The sequence below is a fragment of the Terrapene carolina genome, unplaced genomic scaffold (assembly GCF_002925995.2).
Source record: "Terrapene carolina triunguis isolate 2854851 unplaced genomic scaffold, T_m_triunguis-2.0 Scaffold131, whole genome shotgun sequence".
NCBI lineage: Eukaryota > Metazoa > Chordata > Testudines > Emydidae > Terrapene > Terrapene triunguis.
In genome coordinates, this window is record NW_020664482.1 from 2,853,639 (window position 1) to 2,878,973 (window position 25,335).

A 25,335-nucleotide genomic window follows, 5' to 3' on the forward strand; every position below is an offset into this window, starting at 1 on the left:
GAGAAGCGTGTGTCTCTGGGGGCTCAGCGTGTGTCTCTCCTCCCAGGTTTGGGCCCACACCGGGTAGCTTGTATGGCCACATGCTGTCTCTTAGCGGAAGGAAGGAGAGAGGTGGACGTGAGTGGCAAAGACACGGTCAGTGGTAATGGGAAGTACCTCCCGCCTCACAACGGGCGGGGGCAGCCGCCAAACCCGATTTACAAACAGACGTACAAAGTATGTTTCTCGGCAGCGTCTTTGGCTGAAGATGGTGTGGCTGGGGAAGAGGTGGCATTCGCTCCCTACACAAATCTGAATGCCAGTGGCCAACACACTGGGCTGCAACTCTGATGTACTCGAGCCAACCTGTCTAGGGGCTTGGGTGAGGCTCTCTGATGCACCATCCGTGGTTAGAAGAGAGGCGCTCCTCGCCATCATTAATTATGTGGCAGGGTCCAAATACAAGTGGTTGGCGTCACAGAGTGGGTTCCTTTGTGATCAGGAGCTGGGGCATATGGCGCTGCCCTAACAAACGTTCTTCCCAAACAGGCTCTCAGTGCCCATCTCGCTCGCTCTCCATTAGAAACAGACATTTTAGCAGCTTTCATTTAATCTATTCCCCTCGCGGAGGAGCATGGACGTGACATTTAGCAGTTTGGGGTCAGGCCAGTGGATGTGACTAGCTGACCCCTCTTCGTTGAGAACCTCTATGTAGGAGATTTTGCTGGGGTGGCCGCTGGTGGCTTCTTTTTTCTTGCCTGTTGCCTAGATCTTTATGTCCTAGAGCTCCCGTCGTCCATTAACACAGTCTCTACAGCTGATTGTACTCACACAACACTAACCCGTCACAATGCTTAGCAAGGAGGAGGGAGCAGCACCACACAAAAATGACTTTCCTGTTCCTTCAAGCTGGCTTTGGAAATCTCTGGGCTCTCAAGCCGATTGGAGACGGTTACGTGAAATAATTGGACATGCCCATTGAAGTCCTTGCTTCTGCGCTGCTTGTCGCAAAGGACACCTCTTCATCCTCCTCCTCCAGCTGGAGGCTGCCCGAGGACAGACGCACCCGGGCCAGGGGCGACTTTCCTACCCGGCCATACAGAGAGTAGTAATCGGCGTTCAGGAGATCCGGGTCGGAGTCGCTGGACTCGGTCCCGCTGCCCACGCCGCGTTCGGCCGGACGCGGAGCTGCGGTGGGGTTGGAAAGCCCTTGCTGGGCGAGCATGGACCGTAAGATACTTGCTTTTCTACTGCTCAGAGCAGGGCAAGGGCCCAGCGGCCTGAACTCCGACCCATATGGGAAATGGATGGTTTTCATATCGGACTGGCTCCAGGATCTTTTGGGCAGTTGCTCTTGAATGCTGTAGTCAAAAGCCCCAGCCAGGGCTCTGCTCTCCTCTTGCAGGTGCCTGCTAACGCAGTAAGTCCTGGGCAAGGCCTCGGGCTGCAGCTCCTTCATCCGGGCCGGGCCCGGCCACCTCTTGGAAGGTTTCCTTGACATGGGGCCAGGGCCACTCAGCCCTCTCCCTGCTTCCTCGGCGGCGTGTGGCGTGTGGCGTGGTACCGGGGGAGGCCTGTCCACGTAAAAGAACACTTGCGGAGACGACGTCTCCAGCGGCTGGCTGGCGGAAGGGACGTAGGGCACATCTGTGTAGCTCAGCTGCCTGGAGGCGACCTCCCTCATGTTGCCAACCGAGGTGCTTTTACTGTTGCCAGCAAGCTTGTGGCTGGGCTGGAAGGAAGTCAGCGGGCGGCGCTGCCCGAAGCCGTCGGCCGGCTCCCACTCCAGCTCCAGCTCGGCGTAGGCCAACGGGAAGGCTGAGCTGCTTTTGGAATGGGGCAGGAGCCTGGGGTCAGCTTCAGGCTTGGAGCGCTCCAGCTCCGCTGCGAACGTCACCTCCACGGAGGAATTCCGCCTCCTGCTGTCCAGCATGGGATCCGACGCATGGACCCCGTTTGTGTTCCGGTAACAGGCTCTGCTGCCATATGCCAGGCGCAGGTCTTCAACCTAGGGAGACAGCAGGGCCTGTTAGGGTAGGGGAAAGGCACTGGAAAGGGGAGGAGGGTTCTCTCTCTCTCTCTTCTTCTATTCATTACAGCCCCACAAGCAACCAGATTAATAAATGCTACTCCGTAGCCCGTCGGGTCGAACACAGCCCTGCGCCCCCTTCCCGCCAGCACCCAAACCAACAGACGAAAGCCGTGTCTGCCTCACCCCCAGCTCTCCAGGGAAGATTCAGAGGTGAGCCAGGCCAGGTTACAAACAGCGAAGACCAGGTGGGTTTTTCCCACTCCCCCCACTTGAGGCGCCCTGAGGGCACTTGTCAGCAACGGGAGGGGCTTTCACACGCACGCACCCGCTTTGCGGCCAGATTCTGCTCTCAGCACAGGCAGGGCAGGGCCCAGTGAAAGCCCAACCTGAGCCATGCGGTTCCAGTCAGACCTTGGCAGGGTGTGGCCGTGATGGGTGACGAGGCAGTGAGGCCAAGTCCCACCTGCTAGGCTACCTCGGTGGTACCACTTCCCTTCCCCTGCCGCCAGGAGCCACCTCTGGTCTAGCCCCTCTGGGCCACTAGGGGAGCCCTTAGCTGGGGTGGGGTGGGAGGATGAACACATGCGGTTATCCCGTGGGCGGGTGGGAAACAGAAGGGAATGTGGGTCCCAGCACAGAGGGAACCAAGTCTCCCGAGTGGTGGTGTCCTACACACCCACACGCCCCATTACAATGCAGCACGATCCACCGTGCAAGGGGCAGATAACGGACCCAGCGCTCCCCACACACACTGTACGGTGTTGTACGCAAGTGCTGGCCCCACTCTGGGGTTCGTTCCTTCGCCATTCACAGACCAGCTCGCAGAGCACTGGACACGCGCTCCCCTGGTCGCTGCTGCGCCGTGCCCCCAAAATACCCAGGGAATGGCCCAGCATGGGCTCCCGCCCCACTGCTTTCTCTCCAGGGCAGCAAAGGCTGCGGTGGAATGATTAACCAGGCCTGGGGGCCGGTGGCTTTTTCCATCAGGGACACCGAGGAGAGACCAGTACCTGTTTGGACACGTCTGTGAGGAGGTCTGGGGACGAGCGGCACTGCCTTTCGTGGTACTGAGCCGGGTAGTGTTTCCTGCAAATCCAAGACACACAGGTCAGTTTCCCGTTGCAAATAGCCCGTGAAATGCTACAAAGCCCCCTCGGCCCCCTCCGATACCTCTCAAACGGCGCGCTCTTCCCCTTCCCCTTGCGCCCGTGCTCCAGCAGCTGCCGTTGGGTTCTGCCGCTGGCAAGGACAGAAAAACGCTTGTGAAAAACGAGTTCTAACGGTGCTGTCCGTACAGCATGTGACTGTAACCTCTGCTGTAGCCAGCACAGAGGCAAGGGCTGGCTGATGCCTTGCACAACGGGGCCTGGACAAAGGCGCTCGAGGTTCAGGCAGGCAGGCTTGGCCCTGCTCTGCTGGGCGAGATGCAGCGGGTGCGGGTACAGGGGAATGGGCCTAGGCTGCCTCCCTCGGGCACGGCGGAAGCCAGACAAGAACTGCGACTCGGAGGAGACTCTCGGGGATCAAAGCCCTGGGGCATGGCTCAGTCCAACTGACTGGCCCCGGGGCGGCAAATCACTGTGTAGACGTTAGGCTCAGGCTGGAGCCAGAGCTCTGGGATCCTTCACCCTCACAGGGGCCCGAAGCTTGCGCTTCAGAGTGAGTATCTACAAAGCAATCCTTCCGCCCCGGCGCCCAAGCCCCACGCGCCACTCCAGCTGGCCCGGGCCAGCCACGGGGGTTTTTAATCCCTGGGTAGACACAGCCTTTGTCCCACTGCCGCCCTCCCAGGGCTACTTGCTCATCAGGCTGTGCCTAAAAGCACCAGCTAGCGCCAAGTTTCCTTCCCCCACGTTGCACCACACAGCGAACGCTAGCAAAGAGCCATTCGCTTTCTTCCCGGTGTTACCGGAGCTAGTGCGAGCCATTTACCTATAGCGGAAACTCGAACCTTTGCTGCACAGGAGGGCTTTGGGCTTGGATTTTGGCTCTTCGGAGAGTCTAAAAAAAGCATGGTACTCCACGCACGTCTTCCAAAATGCTTTGCACGCATCTCTGCTTGCCATGGTAAACTCTAAGGTGTCCTTGCACAGAGCCTGGATGAGAACCGGACATTTGAAACACAACCCAAAGGGTCAACCCCCGTTGCAAAGTCAGTGTCCAATAGTGAAAACACGAGCACTTTTTCACACAAGGAGACATGCCCCTTTGTGCAGAGAGTGATGCAGGACTGGCCTGTGAACCCTGCGACCCCAGGCCTCTCAATGGACTTAGAGCTGAAACTGGGTGTGGGTCTCATTGGGGACAGGGAGAGGGGCCCTGGTCTGATGTATACGGGCCACTAACTTGTGTTACACACGCTGCTAGCTGACCCCTAGCAGTCCCTGGGGCAGCTGAATGTAGAACTAGGCGGTCGGCTGGAAATACTCGGGGACCACAAAGGTGTTCTCCATACACACATTGTGGAGGCCTAACCAGTCTGTGCCCCTTGGGCGTCACACACATTTCACCAGCGTGAGGAGAAACTTCCAGGACAAATAAGAGCGAGGTGAAGCGAGAGACCACACGCCAACACTGACACAGCCCAAGGGAGCACATGTTATTTGAAGTACGTGACCTTTGGGGCGGGGCACAGGAACAGGGAGGGATGGGAGGCCATGGCCCCACCACTTTTAAAAGGGAGAAGGGGCAGCGTGCGGGCGGGGCCACGGTTCAGGTGCCAGTGACACCCCCCCACACACACACACACAGTTAAGAAGCTTTCGCCGCCCCTGCCAAGGTTGGCAAAGCCCTTGTAACTATTCCTCGCTTGATACAAACCTGTGATCTTCAACCCTGGCAGCGGGGGGCAACGTGGTACTTACAGAGATATTTGCATGTAGTTTGATTAGAAAATGTTTCCGCTTAAAACTCAGTTTCCGAATTTTGGCCCAGTTGAATGTGTTGATCTTTGTGTTCCCCTGCAATGACAAACGCATTGGTCAAGGTCAAATCATTACCGGCCAGGGCCGTGAGCTGGCCAAATGCACTCTGCGTCTATTGACTCCCGTGAGTGTAGACGGTGCTCCAAGGATTTGGCCCCAAATCCTGCTCACTTTACAGTCCCACCAATTTACCAACATCGGTTTACCCTGGCTCCGAGGGGATGTGTCAGACAAGCAGATTTGGACCCAAGCAGGAAGGATAAGACGACAGGGCCTGATCCTGTGTTAATGCAAGTTAATTACAAAGCCCCGTGGTGTCACTGGAAAGACTGCCATTAATTTCAATGGGCTCTGGCCTAGACCCCGATGGATTTCAGTGGGGCGGGATCAGGCCCTGAATGAGCGGGGGTGCTCCGTCCGCTGTCTGTTGGGCAAAGCGCAGTCATTATGTACATGAGTCAGGCATTAACCTAACTAGAACGTACCGGTACTGCCCTAGCATGCATTCTCTCGGGCAAGCAAGCTTTAAAAAGAACTCCTCAACACAACGGGGTTAGGGCCACATTTCCAACCCCAAGCACTGTGTTCTGACATAGACACTACTGGGCTTTAAAGGAGCTGTTTATGCTCCAGTTATAATATATGTGTGTGTGTGTGTGTGTGTGTGTGTGTGTGTGTGTGTGTGTGTGTGTGTGTGTGTGTGTGTGTGCCTCGCTGAACAAACAGCCAGGCAGAGCATCACTCGCCTCAGAATGTGCTACACAGGCTGCTAGTTATTAACAATGGGCCAGGAATTATGATTTTCTTCCACCACAAGTGGCTTTGCAGGTTGGAATTTGCCTAGGCGTGGCTGCCCCACTTCATGCAGGAAACACAGAGGTATGTAGTTACGCTGCTCAGATGTCATGATTATAGCACTAGGTAATTGCATAGCCATTAGACGGCTATTTTTGCTTGAAGATTATATGGGAAACGTGTGGCGCTGCCCTGGAACGTGAACGTCTTACTTCTCAAACACGCTAGTTTACAAGGGCAAACAAGACAGATTCTCAAAGCGGACACCTCCCACATCAGTGGAAGCCAGGGCTAGGGTGTGATTTGTCACCACTGGCTAGAGTTCAGTGGTTTGCCCAGCTTGAACAAACGTAGAGGGGAACGTTTCAAAACGCTTTGTTTGGACATTTTCAAAAGGAAAAATTCCAGTTGTTTGGTTCAAAACAACTTTTTGTCTAGAAATTTAAGCTAATTTGGCTGAAAAGGGTTAAAGAAAAAAAAAAGACTAAAATTGAAACAAAACGTTTCAATTGACCGGAAACGAAAAAAATAGATTTCTGGTTTGTTTGTGACTATTTTTGAGATTTTTTGACTTTTCAGGCTAGGAAACAATTTCCAACTCTCAAAAGTGTTGGTCCTAGGACAGGAAAACCATCTCCCCCCAGCTCTTAGCAGGCTGGGTAGTGACGAAGATAGTGAAGTGCTTGGATTTCAGAAGGGGCCTACAACAACAAATGTTTACTTCCCTTATTTACTCACTACAGCGCCTGTCTACAGAGTGTGTCCCGTCCCCAGGGTGATTGCTTGGTGCAAGAGGATATCAGGTAGGCTCTGGTACAGCTAAAAGGCCTTTGATGAGAATGGAAGGAAAAGCTCTTCCAGAAGGGTCCCATTGCATCGTACGGTAGGAATTTAAAAGGGAAATGTTGTTACCCGTAAAACCAGCACTCCCATGTGCGTGACAGCCAGATTGATCTGCGTCCCTTCCCCATCGCTTGCGGGGTGGGGTCTAATCCCATACATTTCTAACTTCCTGGCTATGTCCAACAGGTGAACGTCCGACTCAGCCGGCGTCTTCCCACTAGGGAAGGAAGAGGGTTATAAGTCTACTGACATTAGAATAAATAGCCCCCTCTAAAGTCCTCTGACAGCACCCCCACATACTGTATAAACCAGTCTCTGCTACGGGTATTTAATATCCGTGCTGTGAAAGGAGCAGATACATTATGAGCTGAGTAGGACCCAAGTGCGGATGAAATGCTCACACGTGCTTCTGGTGATAATGCATGATCTTATCATCTAAATATTCCTGGTTGGGTAAATACTGGTGGCTCTCCAGGTGCTTCTTATCTGTTTCTTCATGAAAGTCCCCCAGCTCAGCTGTAGGGAAAGAAACGAAGAGCGGCATTTAGCAATGCCCATTGAGGAGACGACAACAGGCAAACTGAGCGAGTATTCAGAGACCAGCGACTTCGCTGATCCCTGCAAGAACATAGACACGGTGCGGGGGGATGGAAAGAGCCCAGACAGAGAACACCAACTCCCAGCTCTTCCTAAATGTGATGTTTCTGATGTTCCCTCACTGAGGACCTGGTCCTGCCTCACTGACGTCAGTGAGAGTTTTGCTGTTAGCTTCGACGGGAGCAGGCCCGAAGAACCAGCGACACGGTTCTGACAACAGGGCTCTTCCTGCCACAAGGGCTTTGAATGGCATGGAAGGGACCCAGCACCTTATCGGGGCACTCAGCCCCTCAGCGGATGGGGGTCTCGTTAAGCCAGACTAAAGGCCTCATCCTTCCAACCTCACTTGTGTCAGTAAGGATTGCTCACATGACTAAGGGTCAAGAGGTCAGGCTCTACCTGGAGATCCAGATGCCTTCACTCAACCTTTCCATTTCGGACCATGGTGGTCCTTGGCCCTGTGGCTGGGAGGCCATGCAGGCTCCATGCGGTGACTCTTGGGGAGGGCTGAAGGCCAAGGGAACAAGCCATCCCTGGCTGGACCATGGTGTGGGAGACTCAGAGCTGGTCGCCCAGGGGACACTAAACAGCCTGGGCCATGTTGCTAGCCAAAGACCATTTCCACTGTGGTAACGCCCGCCCGGCTGTTCTGAGATGTACAGATGCGTCCGATCGAAAAGCTCAGGGAACACAGCCGGGCAATGGCTGCACACTGAGCACTGAACCGTCTGTGCAAACACACACTAACTCGACTCATTTCACTCCAGCTCAGCAACTCAGCCCTCCTCCGCAAGTGCTTTGCTGGACTGGCACCTTTGGGCTAGGTCTCGCTCCCATCACAGCCAGGGAAAGATTCCTAGGGACGTCAGTGGCCGCTGGCTCGCCCCTGACCTGCAACCCTCTCTCCCGAGAGCAGTCCCCCATGCCCGCCGCTAGGCCTGCTCCCCTGCCGCCTGGGCTGATTTCACTCAAAACTCTGGCTGCAAAAGCCAGATGATGGGATAGAATAGTGAGTCTATTGCAGTCAGGTTCTGCTGCTGCACCCAGCTATGGGCAAGGACCGGGCAAACAGACAGCGTTTGTCAGACAGCCACGGCTTTGCCCTGACATCCAGAGCAGAGCAGAGGGGTTGGTATGTAAGCTAAGCCATGCTCTGGAAGTGAATAGTTAGAATCGGACGTTTGGAACAATAGAACGATACACCGTTTTTCAGGGCCAATTGTGATCACCTAGGCTGACCTCCTGCATATCACAGGCCAGAGAATGTCACCCCGGGCGTCCCTTGTGGGCGAACAAGAGCGGATCTAGAGCACGCTCGTCTGTCCTTACACTGCAAGAGGTGCGACACCAGCAACGCGGTGCTGTTCTCACTGCAGGGGAGCCTCCCGACTGCCAGGTCCCTCTTGATTTGAAGGGTAAAGAGATACCTGCAAAGGAAGAGAGAACCGTTTCCTGACCGAGAGCAAAGGTTCCCGCTCCCAGCTCAGACTAGTTATTAAGGAACGCAGCCAGCCCATGTCCTGCATGGGGACTTTGCTAGACAGGGGACCCTCCCGGAATCAGTTTGGCTTTGCACGGGTGAAAGGCCCAGCCCTGCAAGGAGCTGAGATCCTTCACCTGCCACCTCTGGCAGGGCCGGGATCAGGGCAGATGTTTATAAATCACCTGGCGATACTCAGATGGGAGGCAGTACACGCGGGCCCGGCGAGAGACAATTTGGACCCCAGTACATCATGTTCCCTGGGGCCCCTCCCCTGCCCATTCCACGTCAGTTACAGACATTTTTGAGGCCCCAGTCCAACTGTCCCCATTTCCCCTGCCTCTTGTCTGCCGGAGGAGAAAAGCTAAATGACTGACCCCGAGCGACTGGCGAGGACACATGGGAAGAACAGAGCAGAGATTTGAAGAAGTCACCCTGTTCCCAGGAAAGGTAACTTCATCACTTGCTGCCCTGGCCATTTTGGGTTTTGCATGTATATGTGCTGGCGAGGTGATCACGACATTGTCTTAAGACGCCCAGAATAAAGCCTAAAGGAACTGGTCAAGTCTCAGTTGAAGTGGATCTCGTTTTACCCCCAACGATTCTTTCATTACCACCAGGGACAGAGATTTCTTCAAATCAGAGAACTCTGTTGCTAGCATGGCTGCGAAACCAATGCAGGTAGGGCCTGCGCAGGGAGTCACTTGTCTCGTAGGCTGTGCCAGAAGTAAAGACATGAGCTGACAGTTTTCCAGAGGGAAGAGAAGAAGTTAAAGGGGATGATGGGAAAGGGGTAGGGAGGGACTCGCCATCGGAGCCGGGCTGGGAGCTGCAGCCGTCCGATGCAGGTAGGGGGCGGCTCTGCCTGAGTAGGGGCTGGCAGAGGTGATGATCTCGCACCTCTCCCGCCCACAGTAACTGGACTTTGGGAGTCCAGTCAGTAGATCTGACCGGACACCATCATGTCCCCTTTTCAACTGGACTTTCTGGTTGAAAACCGGACAACTGGCCACCCTCGAGTCCAGTCCCCTGCTATCGCAGAAAACCCTAACATGTAACCCCATTCATAAACTTATCAAGGTCCATTGTAGACCCAGACGATCAGCCAGTATCCTGGTGTGATTTTGATTTTAAACTCAGATCATTTTACACATTGTAAAGAAGCATTGTAGACGCTGGTAGTTTTAGCAGCAGGGTCAGGAACAACTGAAGCTTTCGACACCCAGTGTGTGAGAAGCAGTTTGGGATTGTGAGATGAGGTGTGTTGCTTGGGTGTTTATCAGAGAAATAACACTGACATTTGAATGGCAATCTGCAGGTTTCGGAGTGAATGCAACACTTCGAACTATGGGACAGTTCACACCTCTCAGAGCTATTGTCTTAGGTTGGCTAAAGAATCTGCATGAAACTGCTGCATTGGTTTTACACTTGGTTTATGTCTGTAATGTTTTCTCCAAAACATAATTGTTTTTTAAATAAAAGCTTATATTCTAGAGCACAATTTTGCACTAAAAGGTAGGATTCTGCAGCAAATTTACAGATCACAGGGCACCCCAAACAATGCCTAGCAAATAAAAATCTGCAATGTATGGCTATGGCTAATGGACAAATAAAGATGATGGATTAGGCAGATTTTTTTGTGTTTCTAAACAGAGAGTCAGAGAAAGAAATATTTGCAACATATAAAGTTGCACTGATAGTCAAAATGACTATTGCTAGAGGGCCTCTTTTGGCTGCAGACACGGAATGTTTTAGACAATGAAGACTGCGTTACAAAGCCTCTAGTAGCGAATAAAAATGTAGACAATGAAAAAAAAATAGTACCGTACCTTGTCAACTCTTCTCTCAGATGTCCAGGGTCCACTGGGAAAAATTTCACCATAAATTTGAAAAGAACCTCCTTAGGATCTTAAAACACAACATCTTCATAAGTTTTATTTCAAAGGTCTGTTGAGAACATTTACAAATCTCTTCACACACCCTGCACCCACGCACACTGGGGAGTAAATCACTTTCATTCCTTACAAATTCGGCCCTGATGGGTGCTGAGCATCTAGGACGTGATCCTGCAGGGTGCTGAGCCGGGGCTTCAATCCAGCCACGGACTTAAGCAGAGCCTCAAGTTGTACCACATGAGCAGGACTATTGAAGTCAATGGGAGAATGGCCCCACTCCAGTAAACAGGACAACCCCGATGATTCAGATTAAACATGTACTTGAGTGCTGCCCTGGGCCGGGGACAGGGTGTTCAGTACCTGGCTGGATTGAGCCACGGCAGAGCATGTGCAGTTCCCATCACCTCACAGGATTGGGCCCATCGGGCTGCTCCTTTGCCCAGAGGACCGGAGTGTCTGAAGTGAAAACAATCGTGTTTAGCATTTCTTAATGTGGCTATCCCAGTGGGGTCTAGCCAGCCATCTATTCTGAATCAGAGCTTCCCATTGGGGGTGGACAATACCGCACAGCGACAACAGCCCCTCCACAGACGCTACTGGCGCGCAATGAAACCCCAGACAAACCAAAAATGTCACCAGCCCGTGCTACAGGGCCCAGAGGAGGTAAGGAAGAAACAAGCCCTCCCATGGCTAGTTTGTGCACTGAGAAGCAGACTCTGCTATCGGAGCTGCAGGATCAGCTCAGATAAATGTAATTGCAGGGTTGTTTTGGGCAGGGAGGGGCTGTTGGCAAGCATGTAATTGGGAAAATCCATATTCCCAGCACCCAAGTCTGCCCACAGCTCCACCCAGACAAATCCTGCAGGCATCTGGGGGGGGGGGTTTAACGAAGGGCAGACTTTGGTCCTCGACAGCGTTTTAAAGCCCTTTGTGTCTCAGCCACACATGGGCTAGAAGGGGAAGCCAAACGGAACGCCGGGGCCTACAAAGGGGCACCGGTAAATGGCCACACTTGAGTGGAGGTGATTCCGGGGCCCCATCTGCCTTTCTGTGGAATAATGGACACAAAGCTGTTGAGACTGAGGCGGTGGCCATACCACAGAGCTTACAGATGCCCTCAGCCGATCGGAGAGGAGAGAGTTCTCCCGTCGACTTCATTACGCCAGTGCCCGCGAGCGGCGGTAGCTGTGGCAGCCGGAGACGCTCTCCCGGGGACAGAGCACTGTCCACACCACCACTCACATTGCTCAGGGGGGTAATTTATTCACCCCCCAAGCCACATAACTTAGACCAGCCTCAGCGGTAGTGTGTGCCAGGAGCCAGGAACCCGATGGCTGGGTCCACAGAATTGCCCCTTGAAATGACCCAGTGCACCGCTTAGCCCTGCCTTGCACTGTGTGGGTCGAGGGGACTCCCCAAAGGACAGTACTTCGAGGCACTCCAGGAGCTACATACAAACGTATTGGCTTCCCTGAAACTGCATTAAGGACAGAATCACCTGTTCCTCTCAGAGCCCGGGGGGTGACATTTGAATAGAAGATAGGAATCACCTTGAAGCAGGAAAAAGCTGAGAAATTCACAGGCACAACAATTTGGCAGCAGCCTCTGAAATGGCAGAGCTGGTGGGGAGGGGTCATGGCGGGAGGGCAGAGGGCGGGGGCACCACCACCATAAGGACAGTTGTGTTTCAATCCATTCTGACTGGCATGCAGGACAGCACGCAACAGAATGTGCGTATGCAAAACCTGCAAAGGGGCTGCTGCATTTCTAACCTGCAGGCAGCAGGTTGAAAGCATGCGGCACGCCTGCTTCTGAGCTGTGGCAAAACACCCAGGCCAGCCCAGAGCTGACACGTCACAGCCACGAAGCAGGTGCTTGTGCCAGGCCTTTCCCTCATGCTGAAATGCATGGAGTACAATGTTGCAATCAAGCCCCAATGCTTTGTTTTGCAGCATCACCTCCTGCAACCAGGAACCACGATTTCACACACGGCTCAGTGCAGCCGATACCTGAGCTTGAGCTCGCTTGCAAATTCGTTTTTGAAAATCATAATCTAAGCTGATGGGGAAATGGTTTAGATGATTGGTTCTGTGTCTGGCAGTCTGCAGGTCACCTCGGGGTAATCCCGGTTGGGATGGGATGTTCTAGGATGGAATGCATCTCTCCAGCACCAGGCCTAGCTGCCCCCTACACTCTGCATAGACTAGTGCTTAATTGTAATGAAAGAGGTGCCGGGGCTCAAGCCATTTTTTTACATTCATAACTGATGCAGCAAGACCACAGGTGCCGGGGCTCTGAACTGCCAGGCCCCGAGGTGCAGGGGATACGAACCGCCAGGCCCAGAGGTGCTGGGGATACGAACCGCCATGCCCGGAGGTGCCGGGGCTCTGAACTGCCAGGCTGGAGGTGCCGAGGCTCAGCCCTGGCACAGATTAAGTACTGACATACACCCGGTGCTAGCCTATGCATAGGAGTGAATTTCACCAGTGGTAGCCCCTTTGCTTGTGTAAGGGTTGCAGAGGCCAGTTTATAGCTATACTGTGAGCCAGTGATACTCAGCCTGCGGCTCGCGAGCCCCAAGTGGGTCTTTACTGCGTCTCCTGTGGCTCTTTGCAGCACATGATATTAAAACACTGGGTGATTTCACTATTAACCAACCTGTTATTAACCAATCAGGAGGCTTTTATTACATCTTAACCAATTAAGTTATCAACGTGCACAAACGTATTAATCTGTTTGCTGTGAGAATAATATATATGTACACTCAATATTTCCCCATCATGCTGTTTGTATATGACTAGTACTACAATGAATTCACATCACTGGGGCTCCTTGGGGTAATGTCGCTCGCTAATTTGGCTCCAGAATCACTGAGGTCTGAGTATCGCTGCTCTATGTGCACATAGCTACACTCCAGACAGAAAAGTAGCTTTTGGCCGAACACTGATCAGGCACGTGAGCTGCCAGGATCTCGCAGCCCGAGTTTTGTTACAGACAGGACAGCATTACCATTGCTGTGCTGACCGACAGAGATCCAGAGCATCACAAGTCGAGCCCAGCTCCTACGGCCGCTACACTTTCACAGGATGTAAACTGGAGCGTGAAGACTTGGCAAACAGACCCCCCCAACCCCCCAGCACAAGGTGAACCCAAGCAAATGCCAGAACCGGAAAGCCCACGTCCCCAAGCGTCAGCCAGCTCATGAATGTGCCGGTGAGACTTCCGGTACTAGCTGAGATTTGTCTGCAGCGGCTAGCACGTGGTTATTCCTTAGACACTTACTTTTCATCTGTTTTGTTATGGGTTTTAGAAGCTCCAGCCAAACCTGCAATAACAGCAAGGAAGAAGTTGGTGAAGACACAGCATGAAGTGCTGGGTTCGTATAAATAAAAACAGCGCAACGTGTCAGGAGAGAAAGTAGAAAAGATACAGGCCTGCTGATGCTAAGAAAAAACTAAAGAGTGACCTGCCAGTAATAGTGGAAGGAAGAATAATAAACCCAGATGGGCCGTGTTCTCCCACTGCAGGACGTGAGGAAGTCACTCGAGCACACTGAAGTCAATGGCACTTGAAGTCATAGAATATCAGAGTTGGAAGGGAACTCAGGAGGTCATCTAGTCCAACCCCCTGCTCAAAGCAGGACCAATTCCCAACTAAATCATCCCAGCCAGGGCTTTGTCAAGCCGGGCCTTAAAAACCTCTAAGGATGAAGATTCCACCACCTCCCTAGGTAACCCATTCCAGTGCTTCACCACCCTCCTAGTGAAGTAGTGTTTCCTAATATCCAACCTAAACCTCTCCCACTGCAACTTGAGACCATTAGGGGAAGAATTAGGACCAGGACACTCAAGAATTTGGACAGTTTCACCTTTACTTCCGCTTTTGTGTAGTGCCCAGGGGGGTGCCTGTTCTGCAGGAACCTCATTGATCTCGTTGTGCAACAAGAAGAAATGGGGGGGGAAATCCCGATTGAGACTAAAATTCCTTTTAAAAAGCACGCGTAGGCTCTGAACAGCTCCGCTGACAAATGAGTGGGCCAGAAAGCCCCCTGGGAAGCCCCTATGCCTGCAAGGGTCATGGCACAGCCTTTGTCCCCAGCAAAGGGGTTGGGGCGCAGGCTTACCTCGGGTGGCTCCCACTCAGCGGCGCAGCAGGGGGGCTAAGGCAGGCTCCCTGCCTGTCCTGGCTCCACACTATGCCCCAGAAGCGGCCAGCAGGTCTGGCTCCTAGGCGGGGGGGCTAGGAGGCTCCTTGCACTGCTCTCACCCACAGGCACCGCCCTCCCCAGCTCCCATTGGCTGCAGTTCCCAGCCAATGGGAATGCGGAGCCGGTGCTTGGGGCGGGGAGAGCACGTAGAGCCCTGTGGCCCCCCTGCTTAGGCGCCGGACCTGCTGGCTGCTTTTGGGGCACAGCGCGGAGCCAGGACAGGTAGGGACTAGCCTGCTTAGCCGGGCAGCACCACCAATCAGACTTTTAACGTCCCGGTCGGCAGTGCTGACCGGAGCTGCCAGGGTCCCTTTTCGACCCTAGTGTTCCAGTCGAAAACCAGACACCTGGCAACCCTATGCTGTGATAGGCAGGGCGGGTAGAAGAGGGGCAGGACAGGAGCAGAGGGAGGAGAGGAGGTTGTGGGGACAGAAGGGCGCAGAGCGGGTGGGCGGATGGGAAGGTGCTGGGGTCAGGGGCAGACGTCAGGAAAGGAAGCGGGACCAGCAATGTGATGTGTGTTATCGTGTCACTAAAGACTGTATCATGCTGCCTATGCACAAGGTGGCAGCATTCCCACTGCACGGCAGCCTTGCTTCTGGCATTTCCCACCTTTCAGTGCTTGAGTATGTCTTCACTACCCGCCGGATCGGTGGGTAGCAATCGATCTATCGGGGATCGATTTATCGTGTCTCGTCTAGACGCGATAAATCGATCCCCGAACGCGCTTCCCGTCGACTCCGGAACTCCACCAGGGTGAGAGGCGGTAGCGGAGTCGATGCAGGAGCCGCGGCCATCGATCCCGCGCCGTGAGGACGGGAGGTAAGTCGATCTAAGATACGTCGACTTCAGCTACGCTATTCCCGTAGCTGAAGTTGCGTATCTTAAATCGATTCCCCCCCCTCCCCCAGTGTAGACCAGCCCCTTTACTTTGCAACCTTCATGTTTGTCGGAACCTATTTTTGAAAGGTAAAAGCTATCTCCTAATGGAAGCTCAGGACTGCTGAATGCTGCCTTTGCCAAGTGCTGTGTTTCATTCAGAGGGAACTTGGCCTTCTTGAAGAACGTCACTTACATTGTTTCCGGCCTGGCTTTGGAATTCCAGTCCGAAGTATTCCTTCTCTGCCAGGCGTAGGTGGCTGCAACTCAGGTTGAACAACCCTTTGCCAGAGGACTTTTGCTAGCAAACAAAAAGCTCGTTAGAAGCAGCGCAATGGGCAATGTCCGGAGCAAGAGATTAACTGATGTCACCGATGTCAATAAGAAACTCCAGTCATGAATCTTTGAAGCTATTTATGGGCCCCTGGGCTAAGACATCTTGCCTGCAAAGTAGCCAGTACAATTTGGGGATGAGACAAATAATAATTCAATAAAAATAACAAATACAATAAAACAAACATACACATCCTAGATACAGATGTCTCATAATTATTATATTCTTCTGCAGGCCTTACACTGCCCCGCACGCCTCTGCTGGCTCCTTCCCCCGGTCAGGTGCAGTCAGTATGTAATGTGCACAGCAGAGAACCGGAGTCAGAGTCTTACTAAACTGCCATGGGCCTGAATCGGATCTCGTGCTGGGGAGACTCAGGGCTAATGCCACTGAAGTTAGGAGAGTTTCACTGGTATATAGAGTTACCTCTAGAGTGCGCGCGTACACACACGCGCACATGCACACGCACACACATGCACACGCACATGCACACACACGTGCGCGCACACACGCACACACGTGCACACCCGCACGCGCACACGTGCGCACACACGCACGCGCACACGCGCGCACACACACGCGCGCGCACACACACACACATGTGTACAGAGGCCTCAACTTCAAAAGTAACTAGTGACTCTGGGTGCTTTTGGTTCGTGGTATTTTTTAGGTCTGCAGAACCTACACAAAGTCTGATTTTCACACTGAACACCCACTCTTTGAAAGTCAGGCCCCTTTAAGATGTCTCCAGTTGGGCACTGAAAAAGGTTCACGAGTCACTTTTGAAAACGTAGTCTTAGAAAACATAATCTTACAGTGTATAAAGCTTTTCTAATGATTATATCCCACCACACACTGATGCAGTGCACGACACAGGGTATGCTGGCCAGCCCAAAAGAGTGCCGTAAAACCTTAATTCTACCTCAGCGCATCACGTAGCTGACACACGCCACATATTGAACAGAAGAAATATTTCAGAGAGTTTTAAAAACTGTCATTGGGCTATTTTTGTTAACTTGAAAATGTTTCTTTTTCACCTAAGCCGGCAGCATGATCCGGAGACAAACCTTAGTCAAGAAAGGTGAGTTGCCGCTGCATTTGAGCTGGAAGTGAACTACTAAGCGCAGCATATGTCATTCTCTTAGTCCTTTGAATTAAAACTCTTTGTGGAGAATAAAATAAGAAAAGTTTTTCACAACTCCCAGGAATCGGATGCATGAAAAAAAACCTGGACAAAATCTTAGTTTATTTTTCTGCCTTTTAACAAAAGCTATTGTGGGAGATAGAGCGGTTCAGACAATGCAGTGATGTTTCCTGAAGACAAATGCGCTATGCTCAGAATCACCATATGGAAATATCATGTGAAATCAGGGTTGCCATGGCAAAAGCATTTAATTCACCAGCGAGCTGGAAGCGAACATCAAACCTGTGTAACTTGTTGGTGCACACACACAGATCTGCTGCCGGAGAGCTGGTAAATTAATAGGGCGCCCTGCTGAAAAGCTGGTGACATTCCTTTAATGTCTTGGGAAGGATGGGAAAGAAGAAGAAAAAATGCTGCCTGTGGTGAAAAAAGGAAGCTGAAAATTGGGCTGGCCAAAAGATGAGCACCCAGTGGTTCTTGGTCCTCTAGAACCAGAGCTATGCAAGGGACCGTCCGTCTGACCTGAGATTTGCAAACTGCCTACAGGATTTGGCTATTGAAATCAATGGAATTCAGGCATCCAAATCATCCCATCAACTTTTCCTGGAGCCCTGTCCCTGGCCAAGGAGTCCACCTGGCTCTGGACTGGCTACATTTGTCACAGGCTGCTGAAGAAGAGAAGGGCTCTCGCCACCCCGGTCAGCCAGTTGTCAATCAGGGCAAGCATTATGACACTGACATCCTTTCTGGCCAGTTGCACATTAAAGACTCTTTAGCACTTTGGGAAAAGATAAGGGGATGCCTCAATAGTCTCTCTGTAACAAAAGGGGCTGAAGTCCAAAGCTGTGGGGGAGCGCAGTGTGCAGGGGCTGCAATGTTGGGAATACAGGTGTCTATTGCAGTACTGTCAATAGTTTTACTAATGCATTGCAGGTATATAGTGCCATGCACCCAAGGATATCAGTGCACTTCAGACATTTTCATTAATCTGCATAACTCTTTGATGTTCGAAGCCCACTATCATTTGTATCTGGTAAACTTAAACCCAGCAAGCTTCAGTGGGTTACCTGAGTTTTCCCAGTGATCGATTGGCACAGCTGGGAATAGAACCCAGGTGTCCTAGTGCCCATGCCGAGGCACTAGCAGACCACAATTCAGGATCTAGAGAAGAGCTCCGTGTAGTTCACAACCTTGTCTCTTTCACCAGCAGGAGTTGGTCCAGTAAAAGATATTACCTCACTCTCCTTGTCTCTTACAAAATACGAAACATTCAGAAATGAAGAGGGTTTGGTACGAAAGCAAGTTGAAAGCAGGACAATAATTCGCCTTAACTTTCAAGTGACTATCCTGAGATAAAACACTTAGGCAGGAAATAGCACTGGCAGGCAAATGGATTGCAGAGTTCCTTCCCAGAGGGAAGGGGAGGTGACTTGAAAACTGCAACTTGTTCAGAGCAATATGTCCATGCTGCACGCTAATAGCAACGCTTTGTCGCTCACGGGGGGTGGAAATTGCTAGCCCCGCGTGCTAAGCCTGCTGCAAAGTGACAGCATAATAATAGCGTTCTTGCTCCAGCATGCCTCATTTGCCTCAAAATTACTAGATCACAAGGATAATTAAAACAATTATAATTGTTTATTTCCATGCTAAAATTGTCAAGCATTCTTCCCTGTGATGGGCAGCCGGAAGAGAGAAGCGCTCGCTGTTTTCTCACAGGCGTGTTACTCACTTTCAGGCTTCGGATCACGCCACACATGGCATCACTTACACCAGAAGAGTGCGCGTCGTGGCTTTCTTGGAGGAGAGAGGAACTCTTGTCGCCCGATCTCTGTCCTGTATCTCCTGCCTCTGCTCTAGGAGCTTGTTCACCCTTTGTCCTTTCTCTTCTCCCACCCTCCCGTCACGCCTTCCTCTTCAACAGCCTCTGCCCTCTCCTGGGAACGTGCTTTTTAGTGCACATTATGATGAGCCTTACCAGTAACCAGGCCCTAAACTGAACACAAAGAAGTGAGTGCGGCCCGACTGCTAGCTGGGCTCAGACACCCTGAGGCAGAGACAATGGGCTGCGGCCCCAGCTGGCGGGACGTACAGCGGCTCCTTGCCACTGGTGGAACTATGCCAGTAGACACTGGCTGGGGACAAAATCCCAATATTTCCAAAGCATTGACAGTGTTCAAGTGAAGCTGTAAATAAGTGGCTAATAAATAGCCAGAATTAATCCTAGACACTCTCCCAGGCTGTGGGAAACCCGGCAAACAGCCACTGCCCAGAACCTCCCTGCAGCCAGCACTTCTGCAGTGTCACAAGAGGGAGGGTGTCTAGTGGAGAAGGCAGGAGACCTGGGTGCCAGGCTGCAGCTGTCTCTGTCTACCTGGTGGCAGGAAGGGCTGCTTGTGCGAAGGAACCAGCGTAAGCCTGTTCCGGGGGCCAATGTAGCCCCAGGTAGGAATACTCTTCAGTGGCGAGAGTAAGTGGCAGCTATGTTTTCTTTCCTTGGGTTCAGCCATGCCTGGAGCTGGTTGGGATGGAAGAATCACCCAAAAGGAGGCCCAGTTATTTCTGGAGAATGGAGAATACCTCCAGAAGAGGACTGGAGTTGCCATCTTCAGAAAGAAGCTCACTCCAGAATAAAGACCACCCCACTCAGCCAGGCATGGAGCCTGCCGGCATCCAGCTCCCTGCATGTAGACATAAAAAGGTTCCCCATTTGACCGGGTCCACCACCATCACAACAAAGCACAGCAGTATTGTAAGCAGCCTGCACTCTGCTGCAATGTGCTTACGCAGAGGCTGATCAAACAATTTGGCATATCCCAAGCCAGACATACCTATGCGCTTGCTGAAAGAGAGTCCTGATCTTCAGGGGCTTAGCTGTTTCAGTTCTCAGAAGGACTCCTCCACCACGCTAGAACTGTGCTAGCAACAGCCATGTTAAAATGCAGTGGTTTCTCCCACAGTCCGGGCTAGGTCGTAGGATGCGATTCAACATCCATTCAAGTCACTGGGAGTGTGTCCACTCGGGGCTGGGAATGAGCCCTTAGTACCAATGACAGTTTTGGTGATTCAGACCCTTGCCCAATGCTACTGGAATGAGACTACCAGCTCTGTTGTTTCTGCAGAATCTTACTTAAGAACATCAGAAGACCTTAAGAATGGCCATTTTGGGTCAGACCAATGGTCCATCTAGCCCAGTATCCTGTCTTCTGACAGTGGCTGATGCCAGATACTTTAGAAGGAGTGAACAGAACAGGGCAATTACTGAGTGATCCATCCCCTGTCGTCCACTCCCAGGTTCTGGCAGTCAGAGGCTTAGGGACACCCAGAGCATGGGGTTGCATCCCTGCCCAGCTTGGATAATAGCCACTGATGGGCCTATCCTCCATGAACTTATCTAATTCTTTTTTTAACCCTGTTATACTTTTGGTCTTGACAACATCCCTTGGCAATGAGTTCCACAAGTTGACTGTGCGTTGTGTGAAGAAGTACCTCCTTATGTTTGTTTTAAACCTGCTGCCTATTAATTTCACTGGGTGACCTCTGGTTCTTGTGTTATGTGAAAGGGTAAATAACACTTCCCTATTCACTTTTTCCAGGCTGGCCATGATTTTATAGACCTCTATCATATCTCCCTTTAGTCGTCTCTTTTCCAAGATGAACAGTTCCAGTCTTTTTAATCTCTCCTCAAACGGAAGCTGTTCCATACCCCTAATCATTTTGTTGCCCTTCTCTGTACCTTTTCTATTTCTAATGTATCTTTTTGAGATGAGGTGACAAGAACTGCGTGCAGTATTCAAGGTGTGGGCGTATCATGGGTTTGTATAGTGGCTTTATGATATTATCTGTCCCTTTCCTAATGGTTCCTAACATTCTGTTTGCTTTTTTGGCTGCTGCTGCACATTGAGTGGATGTTTTCAGAGAACTCTCCACGATGACTCCAAGTTCTCTTTCTTTAGTGGTATCAGCTTATTTAGATCCCATCATTTTGTATGTATAACTGGGATTGTTTTTTCCAATGTCCATTATTTTGCATTTATCAACACTGAATTTCATCTGCCATTTTGTTGCCCGGGCACCTAGTTTTGTGTGGTCCCTTTGTAGCTCTTCGCAGTCTCCTTAGGACCTAACTATCTTAAGTAGTTTTGTACCATCTGCAAACTTTGTCACCTCACTGTTTACTCCTTTTTCCAGATCATTTATGAATATGTTGAATAGGACTGGTCCCAGTACAGGCCCCCTGGGGGACACCACTATTTACCTCTCTCCATTCTGAAAACTGGCCATTTATTCCTACTCTTTGTTTCCTGTCTTTTAACCAGTTACCAGTCCATGAGGGGACCTTCCCTCTTATCCCAGGAGTGCCTACTTTGCTTAAGAGCCTTTGGTGAGGGACCTTGGCAAAGGTTTTCTGCAAATCCAAATACGCTGGATCCCCCTGTCCACATGCGCTTGCATCGACTCGCAAATGCAGGGCAATCAGCTCTGTTAAATTCAGTACATTCCTGCCTTGACTCACGATAAAGGACAGGAGGATGCAGTCAAATTTGTGCCCTTTGCTGGCTCTGCCTGGCAATTAGGTTTGCTGGGTTTTAGACAAATCTTGCCCTGTAGCAAATTATACTTGCAAAGAAGCAAGCTCTGCAAATGTTCAGCCTTTGTGCGGAGCAGAAAGCAACAAAGCCGTTTTCTCGCCATTGCTGCCCTGCTCTCGGACAGTCTCAAAATGCTGCTGGAGTCCACTCGTCCTGCTTTGTTCAAACTATTCCCAGCGATCGGAAGAATGTCCTGAATGACATTATATAAGGGACCACGTGCTGGATAGCTCATTCAGACACGCAGGGAAAGGGGAAAGAAAGGATGTTGCTGCACTGCTAATAGCTTTGCAATATCCCACGCAGTGCAAGAAGCCAAATGACGTCTGTCCCACGCATAGGCATCGGGGCGAGAAGGCACAGGAGTTCCCGTGCCACCGCATAGGAAGCAGCCCCGGAGTTCAAGGAGGTTACAAACACTGTGGGTAGTACTGCAGGGTCCAGAGTGTAGGGCCAGGCTGAGCCCTTCTACTCAGCTAGCACTGGCAGGGCTCGGCTGGGGAAAATGCAAAGACATGCTGGTGCTGAGAATGCTCCTCCACTGGGTCTCAGGGCCGTAACTGGGCTCTCAGAATGGATTGTAACAGAAGGGCCGTGTTCACTGGCTTAGCAATCTTCCCTATGGAAGATTTTAACCGTGCAGCGACACTGATCACTATTAAGGAGCCTAACAAAATTAGGGATGGCACGGACGATAGAATAGGTGGCACATTCATTACGGTCTCAGCAGATCCCAAACTGGGAGGTATTGTGAACTTCAGGGAGGGCACAAAACTGGTACAGAGGGGCTGAGAGAGATTAGAAACCGGGACAGAGAACGCCAGCCTACTGTAACCAAACGGAAAGTCATGTGTCTAGGGAGCAACAAGCGAAGGGTGATACTTGGAAAGTAGTGCTGCCAACACAGACCGACTAGGAATATGGCTAGACATTTCTGAACGGCGCGATCTGTTAGAACATGAAGTCGTCTCTTCGGGGAATGGTGGGTGCCTCGCCTCTGGGAAAAGCACTGGGCTTGGCTCTGGGCCTGCCCCTGGGGAAATGAACAGGGCCAGGTCTCTTTCATTGCCAGTTTCTACGGGCTCTGTGCTCTGCTCTGCTGTCAGATCGGGGGAAAAGAAGCCAGGACCGGAGTGGGGAGCATGCATGGAAGAGAGCAAGGAGGGAGCATGCAGAGAGGAGCCCTGCTGCTTCCCTCATCACTTACAGGTCTTTTACCATGGGTCAGAGCGAGGCCCTCAGAGCAAGCAGGTACTGGACCAAGGGCGCAGCCAACAGATGCAGACTGTTCCCTTTACACAAGCAGCAAAATGCCGCAGTGGAGGCTAACGCTGGTGGGAGCATGACTAACTCCCCCACTGCAGCAGTAACTGGTGGGACTCACGTTTCATAGCCCTGGGGGGAAGCCAATGGCCTCACAGCTTCCCTGGAGATAGAAGGGGAAAGGATTGCTGGAGGGTCTGCAAAGGGACACGTGCTCTGATGTTCTGGGTGGGAGTGTCACAGACCCCCAGCCTAGCGGCCCGGCTGCTTCTGGGGTTGGGGCAAGGGAGAGGGAGGAGCCATGCCGCAGCCACAGGATCTCTTCACCCCCAAGGGGTTTTGCTGCTAGAAGGAACCCAAGGAGCCCTACAAGCATGCTGGTAGGAGGTAAAATGTGGCAGCCCCTGGTTTGCAGATTCAGACACTGCTTCCTTCACCTCTGATAAAGGACACACCTGGCTGCTAACCCTGAGTCTGTTGCATGTGCCCCTCTGAAATGAGACAACGCAGCATTTGTAAAGTTTCTCCGGAGCTTGAAGTAAATGTTAGCTGCTGGGGGCGAGGGGGGTTGCTAGCAGCTGAAACATTTGCCCTAGCTGTTTAAGGTCTCAATGTCCCAAAAAGAGACACAATTCTCCACCGGCTGGCTCCCTTGTGTAGCTATTTACTCTGGTGCAAAGTGGGTGTATGGAACATCAGCTCTGACCTGTCCAGTCCCACCAGTGGTATTTATGTCCATGGGGGACAGGTGCAAATGATTACCCAAGGTACCAGACAGTGGGAAACCAGGCCCTTGTATTTGGTCTCTTTTGTATTTCTTCCTCCCATTACACTAAAGCACTCTACGTTCGAGAGAGCTTTCCAAAGTCAGTAAGGGTTTAGGAAGAGTCACGTTTGAGTTGCTTGAAATATCTCTTCAAAGCTTAGCCTAGAGCAGTCTTTTTATTCTGGAGAAGTCACTAATTCAACTCCTCATTTATCGTAACCATAGAGCAGCAAATGCAGCAAATGCCTAAAAGGGGTTTCCAATACTGTTCCATGTAGAAAAAAAAAGAAGGAAATGGCTTGGAGTTGCTCTAATGGAGGCTATTTGCTGCAATAACATGTCATGCAGGGCGATCGTGCTATAAATGTCTTGTGCAAATAAGGACACAGAGATGGACAAACTGCACCAATATAGTATTAGCAACATTCATTCAACTCTCACCCCCACACACCGATCTCATCGTGATAAAACTCAGCATGTTTAAAAACACCTCATTTGCCAGATGACTCCAAACCTCTGCTACATTCATGTAATTAAATAAAAGTTAAAAAAAAACATTCTTCCTACTTATTCAGAGTACGGAATTACTGTATTCAAAAATGCAATTGCAAAGAAACCAAACTACAACTGAAACTGAATCCAAGTTCTCTCAGGCTATGTTATAAAATATTTCCTAGGAAATGTATTATAATTTGAATAAAATAACTTTATATAAAATAACATGGTCCCTGGAGAGAGAGAACTAAGTACTGAAATCGATCTGGTTAAATGTTATTTGAATGTGACCGTAGCATGCTAATCTACAGTATATTCAGTCACTCCTAGAAAGAGATGTAGACAGTAATATCACTTTGCATTTAGCTACACACAAAGCTGTAACGATGTAGAAATTAAAGGCTAATATTTTAGCGCAGATTTTACAGGTTAATAGTCAAGGTTAATATTTATTAATTGTGCATAGTTAATAACTATAGAGGTTTTTTCCCCAGGTACTGTTATACAGTAAATAAGAGTCAATGATTTTCTTTGCTTCTGATCTCCTTAGTGTAATTCCATTCTTTTTTCTCATCAGCCTAGTCTCCATGAAGACAAGCATACAGATCTTCCCCCCCATGGGTAATTTGGTTAAATATGTTATGTTTGTCCTGGACCCAGACTTTTCTTCCTGGCCGATGCTTATGTTGGCATCCAGACAAACGACTGTCACACTTGTCAAAAATACACCCCATCCCGGCTGATTTCAAACTGATGACACCAGATGAGTAAAACCCATCTCCCCCACTTTTTAAAAATGGGATGCAAATGACAGAGCCCAGCTTGCGCTCGTTAGCACTGACACATACAAGGAGGACAACGCTACATGCTCCTTTTTCCAAAGCTGAAAACCAGAAGCTCTCAGAGACCATCTGAGGGTTATGTAATCCTTTGGTGCAGCAATGACTTCAGTAATTAGAACAAAACAATAATATGATAGCCACTTACATCCACTACAAAGATCTTCTGGGAGTCATCCAAGAACTGGACTTTCAGATGCAGCATCTTTGAGCACACAGCTGAGCTGCCAGCAAGTGCAGGAGTCTTGGTAATCTGCGCTGTGTGCCAGACAGG

At 51.1% G+C, this 25,335-nt stretch overlaps 1 protein-coding gene across 1 annotated transcript; it reads right to left on the reverse strand.

Moving 5' to 3' along the window:
• Nucleotides 1-931: 931 nt before the first annotated feature.
• Nucleotides 932-25,281, reverse strand: FRMD7 (FERM domain containing 7). The gene is made up of 12 exons (XM_024215555.2): nucleotides 25,210-25,281; nucleotides 15,828-15,932; nucleotides 13,828-13,870; nucleotides 10,480-10,558; nucleotides 8,500-8,597; nucleotides 6,975-7,089; nucleotides 6,643-6,790; nucleotides 4,876-4,971; nucleotides 3,944-4,107; nucleotides 3,182-3,250; nucleotides 3,022-3,097; nucleotides 932-1,987 (listed from the first exon to the last, which is right to left on the reverse strand). Exons 1-12 carry the CDS (start codon nucleotides 25,264-25,266, stop codon nucleotides 932-934), a joined length of 2,106 nt encoding a protein of 701 aa, XP_024071323.2. The 5' UTR covers nucleotides 25,267-25,281.
• Nucleotides 25,282-25,335: the final 54 nt, after the last annotated feature.